The sequence below is a fragment of the Ictalurus furcatus genome, chromosome 15 (genome assembly GCF_023375685.1).
Source record: "Ictalurus furcatus strain D&B chromosome 15, Billie_1.0, whole genome shotgun sequence".
NCBI lineage: Eukaryota > Metazoa > Chordata > Actinopteri > Siluriformes > Ictaluridae > Ictalurus > Ictalurus furcatus.
The window spans coordinates 26,356,708-26,369,207 of NC_071269.1; the positions used below are offsets into that span (position 1 = coordinate 26,356,708).

The 12,500-nt window shown below is 41.4% G+C and overlaps 2 protein-coding genes across 3 annotated transcripts in view; one reads left to right on the forward strand and one right to left on the reverse strand.

Moving 5' to 3' along the window:
• Window positions 1-3,008, forward strand: part of LOC128618960 (microphthalmia-associated transcription factor-like) — a 13,658-nt gene extending 10,650 nt beyond the window's left edge. Inside the window, exons 5-9 of one of the 2 annotated variants that reach the window (XM_053642701.1) lie at window positions 948-1,065; window positions 1,198-1,254; window positions 1,336-1,411; window positions 1,505-1,652; window positions 1,777-3,008. In XM_053642701.1, coding sequence (XP_053498676.1) covers window positions 948-1,065; window positions 1,198-1,254; window positions 1,336-1,411; window positions 1,505-1,652; window positions 1,777-2,070 — 693 coding nt within the window. In that variant the 3' untranslated portion in view covers window positions 2,071-3,008. The remainder of the gene's footprint in view (window positions 1-947; window positions 1,066-1,197; window positions 1,255-1,335; window positions 1,412-1,504; window positions 1,653-1,776) is intronic. The other variant, XM_053642702.1, reaches the window with a different exon arrangement.
• A 60-nt stretch (window positions 3,009-3,068) lies between these two features.
• LOC128618962 (transmembrane protein 106C-like) overlaps window positions 3,069-12,500 on the reverse strand; it is a 10,819-nt gene continuing 1,387 nt past the window's right edge. The window contains exons 2-8 of the mRNA XM_053642705.1: window positions 9,340-9,563; window positions 8,851-8,914; window positions 7,552-7,711; window positions 6,618-6,758; window positions 6,301-6,350; window positions 4,238-4,291; window positions 3,069-3,960 (exon numbers count right to left, since the gene is read on the reverse strand). Coding sequence (XP_053498680.1) covers window positions 3,777-3,960; window positions 4,238-4,291; window positions 6,301-6,350; window positions 6,618-6,758; window positions 7,552-7,711; window positions 8,851-8,914; window positions 9,340-9,553 — 867 coding nt within the window. The 5' untranslated portion in view covers window positions 9,554-9,563 and the 3' untranslated portion in view covers window positions 3,069-3,776. The remainder of the gene's footprint in view (window positions 3,961-4,237; window positions 4,292-6,300; window positions 6,351-6,617; window positions 6,759-7,551; window positions 7,712-8,850; window positions 8,915-9,339; window positions 9,564-12,500) is intronic.

Here is a 12,500-nt window from a genome sequence, read left to right on the forward strand (position 1 = left end):
GCTCGGAACCTCCAGTTGGTTAGCATATTTTTAAAAATGGGAAGAGAGGAGAAAGAGGAAAAATAGGGAGGTATGTAGCAAGGAAAAAAGGGACTGGGGACAACCTACAAAGTCGCCTCCAGAAGTATTGGAACAGCAAGGACAATTCGTTTGTTTTCGCTATACACTGAAGAGATTTGGGTTTGAGATCAAAAGATAAATATGAGACGATAGATCAGAATTTCAGCTCTCTCATCAGAAAGAGCCAGACAGACAGTCATGGTCCCAAATAGATACACTAAAGATTACAGTCACCAAAAGCAGTTCATTCCCAAATCTCACATGTGCCTCAGTCGAGAACTTCACATGAATTATGTAGATTTAAAACAAACAAAACTTCTGTAATAATAAAACTCTGATGCTCATACTGAACATCCTGTAAACAAACTCAGTACTCAGTCTTTCCTCTTCTACACCTGTGTAATGTCATGATTTATAATCACATGATCTGGTGTCACCCAGAAGAGGATGGGTTTCATTTTCAGATTTTCAGTCTGGTTCCTCTCAAGGAGTCTGCTCATGACGTCTCAGGGAGTTTTTCCCCGTCACCGTCTCTGGATTATTCATTTAGGGATCGAATTCCACATCCAGATTTATGTAAAAGCTGCACTGTGATAGTGTTTATATACTGTAAATAAAACGGAATTGATGCACACTAATGTAGTAATGTGTCTAAAGAGTGAGCACTACCGTATGTTCACTTAACACTGATGTCAGCTATCTAAGAATTGTCCCGATCTGCACCTGTGTCCCAAAGCAAGCTAAATAAAGACCACAAATAATCTACACCTCATATGTAGTGTGACATAGAGACCAGAGCTGACTTACTGGGGCTGTGTCTCAAATCACCAAGTACTGTACTAAAGTGTGTATGTGTGTGTGTGTGTGTGTGTGTTTTAACCTTGTAGATGCCATTGTCAGTGAATATGATGGATGTTTATAATAATCAGAGTTTAGCTCCGCCCCCCATCTCCGTCAGCACTTCCTGCCCTGAGAACCTGCCCAATGTGAAGAGGGACTTCTGTGGTAAGTGTACACACACTCACACACACACACACACACACACACACAATTACTTAACTAGGTTTTAAGCACAGACTGTTTAATCTGAATAAAATGACTTTTAACGAGAGCTTCGTCTGTTCTTCTTCCTCTGAGATGCAGACACTCACGCTCTCGCAAAGGAACGACAGAAAAAAGACAACCACAACCTGAGTGAGTTCCTCAACACCCACTTCTTATAAAACTGACGTAGTGTGAGGGTCTGATCTCTGTGTTTTCTTCATGTTCTTGCAGTCGAGAGGAGACGGCGCTTCAACATCAACGACCGCATTAAAGAGCTCGGCACCCTCATCCCCAAATCCAACGACCCGTACGTCCATCACTACACTGCTACTGCACTGCACCATCAGATCTGCTGCTGTCAGCTCAGTGTGTGTGTGTGTGTGTGTGTGTGTGTGTTCAGGGACATGCGCTGGAACAAGGGCACTATACTGAAGGCGTCAGTGGACTACATCAGGAAGCTGCAGAGGGATCAGCAACACGCCAAAGAGCTGGAGACCCGGCAAAAGAACCTGGAGATCACTAACCGCCACCTGATGTTGCGGGTACAGGTACACAGCTCTCCATCATCATCATCATCATCATCATCATCAGAGTGTGTGTGCCGAAAGGCTCCATGTTATATCGAATAAGAAGTGCTGATTAGCATGTTCTCTGTTCTCTTTGCTAATGCAGGAGTTGGAGATGCAGGCTCGAGCTCATGGACTCGTCCCCTCGCCTCTCTGCTCTCCAGAACATTCTGCTCATCCAATCAAACAGGAGCCGATGCTGGTTGACTGCGATACGCCCACAGAAGGCTACGTCACGACCTCTGACCCTGAGGCCTACGGGGTCATGGTGAAGACAACAGCTGCCAAACTAGGTGACATGCTGATGGAAACGAAGTTGCCGTTAATAACAAGCCTTTCGCCAAAGAACAGCAGCAGCAAGAGTAGCATTAGCATGGAGGAGAATGAGCGCACATGCTAGCACTTCCTGGTCTGACATCATGGTAAATGGTCTGCACTTATAGCGCCTTTTAACCTAGCGGTTCTTCACCAGTGATGTTTTTCTGTATTTACGTTAGATTTATTTTATATTAGACACTGTATTGTTGAAGGGAGCACGGTAGCTTAGTGGTTAGCGTGTTCCCCTCACACCTCCAGGGTCGGGGGTTCCATTCCCACGGCTGCTCTGTGCTCTGCTCATGTTCTCCCCGTGCTGCGGCGGTTTCCTCCCCCAGTCCAGAGACACGCATGGTAGGCTGATTGCCGTGTCCGTAGTGTCCGCGGTGTATGAATTGTGAGTGAGCGCGTGTGTGATTGTGCCCTGCGATGGATCGGCACCCGGTCCAGGGCCCCATGTTCCCCACGACCCAGTAGGATAAGCGGTATAGAAAATGGATGGATGGACTGTATTTTGTTAATTTTACTTTGTTCTGAAATAAGTTAAATTAATCGGTAGAATTAAATGAGATTCCGGTTTAATCCAGTTTGTGATGATTTGAATGTGAGTGATTAATAGATTCATTAACGTGTGTATTAATGTAGCATATCACTGAGATTAGACACATCTATAACGAATTCATCTTCCTAATCGTCCTCAGTGCACTTCAGCGTCGTTTATATGAACATTAGGCACTGCAGAGACGCAGAAACGTCACACACATGAATTCAGCAGAACTTTTAGATCATTCATTTAAAATTTTATTGTGTGTAGAATTTCATTTCCACGGTCCTGTTTATAGTGAATTTATCTTAAACACAGCTTCTTCTGACAGTAAAGTTAAAGGAAACGAAAACTCTTTGATCATCTGATAAATTAGTGCAATAAAGTTTGTTTATTTATTTATTTAATTATGAATGTAAACTCCAAGTTTTACTCATTAAAGCCAGGGGGCGGGGCTAAAGGAAGTCACTGTTTCTGATTGGTGTGTTCACTCAAAACAGTCACCAGACTGCACACACACACACACACACACACACACACACACACACACATTATATAAAGATTAAAATTTCACTGCTGCCATTTTACACAAGAGAAAAATGGGAGTAGTCTAATCTTCACATTTATATATTTAATTACACAAACCCAAAAATATCCTAATATATATATATATATTAAAAAGAAAAAGCAAATAAAGTGCAAAATTTATCTTCTTCAAGTACAGAAACACTTATGCGAACACTGCTAATGCTAAGTGTTAAGACTAAACACAAACACTTTTATTAATTTTACTATCCATGTTGGCATTTAGCATCTCAGTTACACATCATTTATATACATGTCTCTCTGCTTTAAGTCTATAAGGCCACATGCTAACACTACATGCTCCTGAAATAAAAGTGACCTGAGATATCAGCAGCCGTTCAGCAGTAGCACCACATGCTAGCATTTAGCATTCTTATCACATCTCATTTATCCCCACTTATCACTCATTTATCTCTCAAAATTCCCACCCTTTTAGTTTAAATACAGAAACACAAACTGCTAACGCTAAGGGCTAACCCTTTATGTGCCTGAAGTGAGTGACCTGAGACGAGAATGTAAACAGGAAGTGCAGCAGGTTTTTTTTTTATCCAGTAGGAATTCAATGTTAGAGTTTAGCGTCTCAGCCACACAGTTAACGGGAAGATATGCTGTGAGAAATCTCACACTATTGCTGGCTTAAAGATAGCGTGATGTGAACAGTGCTATTCTGTGTTTAATGGGTGGAGCCTGTGTGTGTACAGAGTCCTCTGGCCTGAGTGGGGCAGCACAGAGCCGTGAAGGTCAGGTGGGTGGTGTAGGGTGGAGTTAGCGCCACAGTCAATGTAGCGATATGCCTCCAGTGTGTTCTGTGCACTGCGAACCACGTAGGAGGTTTTTACTGAGGTCCTGTAGGGACACACACATACACACACATATCTCTTCAGGGGAAGTCAACAAGTGTGTGACTATTGCATGAGTGAAACTGATTTGGCTGAGGAATGTGTGAGGAGTGTGTGATCGGTGTGTGGGGAGTGTGTGATTGGTGTTTGAGGTGTGTGTGGGGAGGTGTGTGTGGGGAGTGTGTGTGGGGTGTGTGTGCGGGGGGAGTGTGTGAAGTGTGTGTAAGGAGTGTGTGTGGGAGAGTGTGTGTGGGAGAGTGTGAGGTGTGAAATCAGAGACTCACTGTGTGAACACCACAATATTGTGAACTTTAATGCTCGCCATGGTGCAGAAAGCACTGTGAGAACAAGAACACACTTCAGTTCAGGTTTATTTGTATAGTGTTAGGGTTTAGTATTTGTATCGTGTTAGGATTTGTATCGGGTTAGTGTTAGTATTTGTATCGGGTTATTGTTAGGGTTTAGTATTTGTAGAGGGTTAGTGTTAGGGTTTAGTATTTGTAGAGGGTTAGTGTTAGGGTTTAGTATTTGTATGGGGTTAGGGTTTAGTATTTGTATAGGGTTAGGGTTTAGTATTTGTATAGGGTTAGGGTTAAGTATTTGTATAGGGTTTAGTATTTGTAGAGGGTTAGTGTTAGGGTTTAGTATTTGTATGGGGTTAGGGTTTAGTATTTGTATAGGGTTAGGGTTAAGTATTTGTATAGGGTTTAGTATTTGTAGAGGGTTAGTGTTAGGGTTTAGTATTTGTATAGGGTTAGTGTTAGGGTTTAGTATTTGTATAGGGTTAGTGTTAGGGTTTAGTATTTGTATGGGGTTAAGTATTTGTATAGGGTTAGGGTTTAGTATTTGTATGGGGTTAGGGTTTAATATTTGTATAGGGTTAGTGTTAGGGTTTAGTATTTGTATGGGGTTAAGTATTTGTATAGGGTTAGGGTTTAGTATTTGTATGGGGTTAGTGTTAGGGTTTAGTATTTGTATAGGGTTAGTGTTAGGGTTTAGTATTTGTATCGGGTTAGTGTTAGGGTTTAGTATTTGTATAGGGTTAGTGTTAGGGTTTAGTATTTGTATCGGGTTAGTGTTAGGGTTTAGTATTTGTATAGGGTTAGTGTTAGGGTTTAGTATTTGTATAGGGTTAGTGTTAGGGTTTAGTATTTGTATAGGGTTAAGTATTTGTATAGGGTTAGGGTTTAGTATTTGTATAGGGTTAAGTATTTGTATAGGGTTAAGTATTTGTATAGGGTTAGGGTTTAGTATTTGTATAGGGTTAGGGTTAAGTATTTGTATAGGGTTAGGGTTAGGGTTTAGTATTTGTATAGGGTTAAGTATTTGTATAGGGTTAGGGTTAAGTATTTGTATAGGGTTTAGTATTTTTGATGAGAGTTAGTGTTAGGGTTAAGTATTTGTATAGGGTTAGGGTTTAGTATTTGTATAGGGTTAGTCTTAGGGTTTAGTATTTGTATAGGGTTTAGTATTTGTATAGGGTTAGTGTTTAGTATTTGTATAGGGTTAGTCTTAGGGTTTAGTATTTGTATAGGGTTTAGTATTTGTATAGGGTTAGGGTTTAGTATTTGTATAGGGTTTAGTATTTGTATAGGGTTAGGGTTAAGTATTTGTATAGGGTTAGGGTTAAGTATTTGTATAGGGTTAGGGTTAAGTATTTGTATAGGGTTAGTGTTAGGGTTTAGTATTTGTATAGGGTTTAGTATTTGTATAGGGTTAGGGTTAAGTATTTGTATAGGGTTAGTGTTAGGGTTTAGTATTTGTATAGGGTTTAGTATTTGTATAGGGTTAGGGTTAAGTATTTGTATAGGGTTAGTGTTAGGGTTTAGTATTTGTATAGGGTTAGGGTTAAGTATTTGTATAGGGTTAGTGTTAGGGTTTAGTATTTGTATAGGGTTTAGTATTTGTATAGGGTTAGGGTTAAGTATTTGTATAGGGTTAGTGTTAGGGTTTAGTATTTGTATAGGGTTAGGGTTAAGTATTTGTATAGGGTTAGTGTTAGGGTTTAGTATTTTTATAGGGTTAGTGTTAGGGTTTAGTATTTGTATAGGGTTTAGTATTTGTATAGGGTTAGGGTTAAGTATTTGTATAGGGTTAGTGTTAGGGTTTAGTATTTTTATAGGGTTAGTGTTAGGGTTTAGTATTTGTATAGGGTTTAGTATTTGTATAGGGTTAGGGTTAAGTATTTGTATAGGGTTAGTGTTAGGGTTTAGTATTTGTATATGGTTTAGTATTTGTATAGGGTTAGGGACTTTGTCCCAAAGCAGCTTTACAGAAATATATAAATATAATAATAATGTAAACATGAGCTCAGTGAGACTACTTTCAAATGTAAAAGTGAACTTACTACACGTAGGACAGTGAACCGCTAATCTCCACAGTCACAGTGAAGTTCATCTGCGCACACACACACACACACACACACAATCTCTGTACAAAATACAATCAGTAGAGGTGATTGTATGGTTCATACCTGTCTCTGACTTACCTCGCCCCATTCTCATCTCTAACCCCACCCCATACAAGTCTCTGACTGGCCCCTCCCCCCCAGCTCACCTCTAACTGACCCCTCCCCAATATTCATCTCTGACTGACCCCACCACCATACTCATCTCTGACTAATACCTCTCCCATACCTGTCTGTGACTGACTCCGCCCCCTCACCTGTCTCTGGCTCAGTGGTTGGATGCTGATGATGTTGTCGAGCTGCTGAGTGCCGATGACCGTCTTCATGTAGAGAACCTGACTGTTCACACTGTCCACCAACACGGTGAAGAAGTTCTGATTGTTAAAGTTCAGGGCATTCTGAGGGAACACACACACACACACATTTTTAATCCCACACAAGGATGTAGAAAACATATATAATCAAGGACACTTCGGCATGTGGGCCGGGAATCGAACCTCCAGCCCTGTGATTAACGGATACCTGCTCTACCACCTGAGCCACTGTGGGCAACTGTGGGCACATTACCTGTGTAAAGCCAGAGGACAGACAGCAGCTTAATAAAGTTGAGGAATGTGTAAAAGACATTAGACGTTGGATGTTTATTAACTTCCTCTTACTTAATTCTGACAAGAAGGAAGAACTACTAGGACCACATGTAGCTAGAAGTAATCTTTCTGATCTCACAGTAACTCTGGATGGACTTTCTGTTTCATCATGTGCAGCAGTAAAAGACCTTGGAGTGATTATTGACTCCAGTCTATCATTTGACCTGAGTGAACTTCTAGTCTTTTATGATCCGCCACGCCTACTTCCATCAAAAGGTGCGGCTATTTGTTGGTACCTGGAATAGTGAAGGCTACAGCAGGGGGAAGAGCTTTCTCTTACAAAGCCCCACAGTTATGGAACAGCCTTCCAATTAGTGTTCGGGACTCAGACACAGTGCTTGACTTATATTAGTTCCTCCCAAGGTTTTTCCTCAACACTGTTGCCTCTGGATTATTCATTAGGGATTTAAATAACATCCAGATAGCGAGAAGTGCTGTATAAAAATAAACTTTAATTTAATTGAATAAAGATTAATCCTGTAAAAGCCTAAAATTATCACATACAAACTGTTGTGTGTGTGTTTGTGTATGTTTGTACACTCACGGTCATGTTAATGAGCACGCGGCTGTTGTCATGGTCAAAATGGATGACGACAGACTGTATCCCTCCGTCCTCCACCAGGACGGGCCGAGGGAACATGAAGAAGGTGACGAGGGAGCAGACAAACAAACACACAATCACAGACAGGCCAACATACTGCTTCCTGTATGCAAACATCACACACACACACACACACACACACAAACACACAAACACACACACGCGCGCTCATTACACACTAATTTTAACATTACTGTACAGCAAGCTCAGGTATGATCCGGGACTCATCACATTCACTAACACTGTGCTGTGGTTTAGATTAGAGATCTACAGATAATCAGTTTTACTGATATTATTCCCGATATTTAAGCATTTTTCCATAATAGGATATCGGTTTTATAACGAATAATAATAATAGTATGAAGAGGCAGAATATTGGCGCCATCTTGTGGGTGTTTTGGGAGTTGCGCGCAGGACCATGATTGCAGCACTGAATCTGAAACAGCGTGCAGGTAAAGTAGACTTGCTTTGTTTTCCGGTGTATAAATAAGAGTTTTGTTGTGTTTTGTATGCGAGGAGGAAGTGAAATTGGCAAAACTGTTATAAATAAAACAGTTTGTTCAGTTCAGTGGTGGAGTTATCATTGCGTCAAAAACAGAAGTGAAACAATAAATAAATATCGGTTATCGGACACAAACATGCAAATAATCGGTATCGGTTATAAAAAATCAATATCAGTTCGATCTCTAGTTTAGATCATCATTATTATTATAATCTCAACTCTGTGTTCTTTATTCATTCGTCTGCTGAACAGAACCGTGTGAAGCTGAGAACACGCGACACACACCTTCACTCGTCTCCTTAATAACAGGAGATGAAGAAGAACTCAAAACTCAGAGTACTTAACCATTCGTCTGTTGTTGTCTTATAGTTTGTTGGGTAAAGCACACCTGGGTTTCATGCCAGGTGATATATAATGGTGGGGCAGACAAACCCGGGGTTTTGTCTATATATATATATATATATATATATATATATATATATATATATATACACACACGTGTGTGTGTGTTTATTGATATTTCTGGAACTTGAATTGTGGACCCGGCAAATAAAAGAACATTTGCACTAAAGTGCTATATTGAACAGTTAATCCATCATTTATAACGAACCAGCACAGCATCTCCATGACAATGTGTGTGTATATGTGGATATATGTGTTTGTTTATGTGTGTGTGTGTGTGTGTGTGTGTGTGTGTGTGTGTGTGTGTGTGTGTGTGTGTGCGTGCGTGCGTGTCTCACGTCCTTTGAGGCTGCAGTCTCTGGTCACTGTAGGGAATCAATGCCACCAGCTCATTCACCTGATCTGTAAAACAAAATAACAAAAACATCTTGTGATGTGATCAATGAGCCTGACAGGTCATCAGCAGTTTGTGCTGGACTTTATTCTGTGTGTGTGTGTGTGTGTGTGTGTGTGTGTGTGTGTTGGGGCGGTTCTGATAATTACTTACACCAAACACCGATGTTAAAAGTTTAGGATATAGTCAGTGGAGGTCATGTGACTGTCTGGACTTTATTGTGATATTCATGGCTTTGTTCTAATTTAAACTTTGTAGCAGGTCTGAGCTGCGCTCTGATTGGCCGATATTTCAGCACTGAATCATGTGATTTATTTGATTTAGCTGCTTTTATTTATGTTTGTGTTTTTAGGGTTTTTTTTCTGAGCGTACTGTCAGTTTTTGTTCCGAGCCCATGCTGCAGGAGTTATCGGTGTAGTAAAGTGAGACTCACCTGAGGGGATGCGTCCAGAGCCCTGGCAGGTGGGACAGGTGATGCTGTCTCTGCCTGTGAACTCCACATATGGGAACCGGGCGATGTCCTCCTGTCTGTCCCGCCCATCCAGAGAGTCATCATCCACTCGCTCCACCAGAGCGCTGTCCTCTGCACCGCCCATCCTCCTGACTCCGCCCACTGAACCAGAGTGTTGAGAGCACAATGAGCCCATTAGCTCCACCCTGAACACACACACACATTTAAATATAAACGTCCAAACAACTGAACTTGTTATATAAACACATACATTTAAGATCCACTTTATTAGGAGCACTTGTACATTCAGGCAGTAATTTAATCAGCCAATCATGTGGCAGCAGAGCGGGAATCTGAGGCGGTCATGGGCACAGACTCACTCGATCTGTACAGGTGAAGATGGGAAAAAGACCAGGTGATTTTTTTTCTAATCTTCAACTGTCCAATTTGCGTGAGTCTGTGCTCATGATAGCCTCAGGAGAGGAACCTGACGTGGTCTTCTGCTGTTGTAGCTCATCCACCTCAAGCTCAGATGTTTAGTGCATCCTCGGATGCGTTTCTGCTCACTGTGGCTGTAAAATGTGATTATATGAGTTACTACATCCTTCCACGCAGCTCAAATCAATCTGGCCATTTTCCTCGGATCTCTCTTAACAACGAGGCGTTTCCACCCACAGAACTGTCACTCACTCAACGTTTTTTGTTTTTCACACCATTCTGTATAAACTGTAGAGACTGCTGTGTGAGAAGATCCCAGGAGATCAGCAGTTCCCGAAATACTCAAACCAGCCCATCTGGTACCAACAAACATCCAACGTCCATGCAACAGTTACAGTCACAGAGATCAGACTTTTTCTTCATTCTGGTGTTTGATGTGAACATTAACTGAAGCTCTTGAGCTGTATCTTATACACATGATACTCCTGAGATGCCAGTGATCCTGACCCCTTCTGCTCTCCGGACCTGCCTGATCCATCCTGATGCTCTACTTCTGGTTGGAGTTCTCATCAGTTGGAGGTCACATGCTGCTGCTGAGGATGTCCCACATGGTGCAGACTGAAGATCACTGAGATTACTGAGGATGGTTCCACTTAAACACCATAAAGATGCTCTGGACCTCAGTTCATATGAACAGTTATGCTGTGATAGCTTTAGCACTACAATCACCACAAACAGTTCTGCACTCGAGTCTCCATCAGTGACCAGTGGAGAAGTGCTTCATGTAGAAACTGTAACGAATGAATTTTTCCCCTCAACATAGCAGTTATGTGCCTCCATGTGCAGACAACGTCCTGACCAATTCCTTTGATTGGCCAGAAGTGTATTTCTCCAAGTAATAAAACCAGCTGTTACTAGTCTTGCTTTCAATCCCACGTGCAAATGCCTGTATGAAAGTTCTAACGTTCAGAGGATCAAGAATAGGGATTTCCCGGTAGGGAAGTAGAGACCGTTTTTGCTCGTGAACAATGAGATCTGAAATGTCACTGAAGTTGTTAGTTGTGTTTGTGAAATTTGGTTGTGTAGTTGGTGTAGAAGGAGCTGCTGCTTGGTGAGATGTTTGCCGTGTTACTGATGTTTGAATTGGGTGTGGCTGTTAGCATCCATCCGTTTGAAGTGGAGTTTTCGGAATGATGTATACTTGCATATTCCACTGCTGGTTCTGGATCCACAGTAATTTCCTCTTGTTCTTTATCTTCTGTTTCAAGGTAAGTATTCATACCATCTTCGGATGGTTTCGAGTGAGACACTGATCTGGTTTGAGAGCTTGCAAATTGTTTCTCAGACTCCTCAAGAACCTGTACCTTGGGATTTGCTGCAGCTATACCAGTTTCCAGCTCACTTTCTTCTATTGCGTCTTGCAGCTTTATTCTCTGCAGTTCCAAAGCATGCTTCTTCTTCAGCCCAGCGGCACGCTCCTAAACACCTGCTTTCTCAGCTTCGGCTTTTATGCGTGCCGAGGACACAGAAGACGTACCGGATTTAGAAGACCCCTTTGATTTATTTGATTTCCTAGATACATTTGAAACACTGTTAAAGGGTGTAATCACTTCTTGTGGCTCAGGATGATTGAGCTTCCATGCTTCCACGTCCTTAAAAGATGATAAATAAGTATTGCTTTTTGGCACATACCAGTTAAAATGTTTTCTTTCATCATCACTTAACATTTGTTGCACAGATACATGAGCTCAATCAAATTCATTCATTGAACAAATGACATTTTAACACATCAACAGTGTCCATTAATTCCTTTAACTCATTTAATCTTCGTGTGCAAATGCTCGATTTCTCTCTGCGTGTTGCAATGACTTAATTTCTCCTCCAACATGGCGGCACTCGGTGGCAGAATCAGCACTTTCCATTGTTTGAAATATTTGGCACGAGTTTACTTGAAAAACCAGTGCAGGCAAACCACACCAACACCCAGTACTTACACTCCCATAGTGACTTCAAAATAAAGTGTTTATCACAATCCAGCAGATATTCAACACATCACTGTGGTTAAAGGCTGGTTGTGACAGGTCAACCAATCCTGATTCGAACCCCAGCTCCAGTTTCATTCCAACAAACTTCCATCTCCAGAGTCTAGTTTCAGAAACATTCCAAGACCAGTTTTATACTTGTGTAGTGGTCAAAGATTAAATCCCCCGTTAAGATGCTGTTTAGTTGTAACTTGCATTTTTTGTTATAGATACTGTGTTTGGCTGTGAGTCATACCTGTGCTTAATTGTTGGTGTGAGAGGCAGACAGACAGGTATACAAGCAGGTAATTTGATGAGTATCTAATCTGATCTAATCAAATTGCTAAATTCCAAACAAAGGGGTTTGCAATTTGGCCAGCCTTCCAATAACAAAATAAAGAGCACCAGATGTGGTAGAATAAAGGGGATACAAGACTGTTTGGTCACCAGCATCTTCCACTGTCTAATTAAGAAAGTCCTTTTGAGCACATGGAAGACACCATATTAACTCCTCAGGTGACCTGGATAAATGTCAAAATAAAAATCTCAAGCCAAAGGCCAGGATGTAGGGTGCTGGATGTAGGGTGCAGGATGTAGGGTATACTGTAGGATGTAGGGTGCAGGATGTAGGGGGCATGGTATAGTGTAGCGTGTAGGGTGCAGGATGTAGGGTGCAGGATGCAG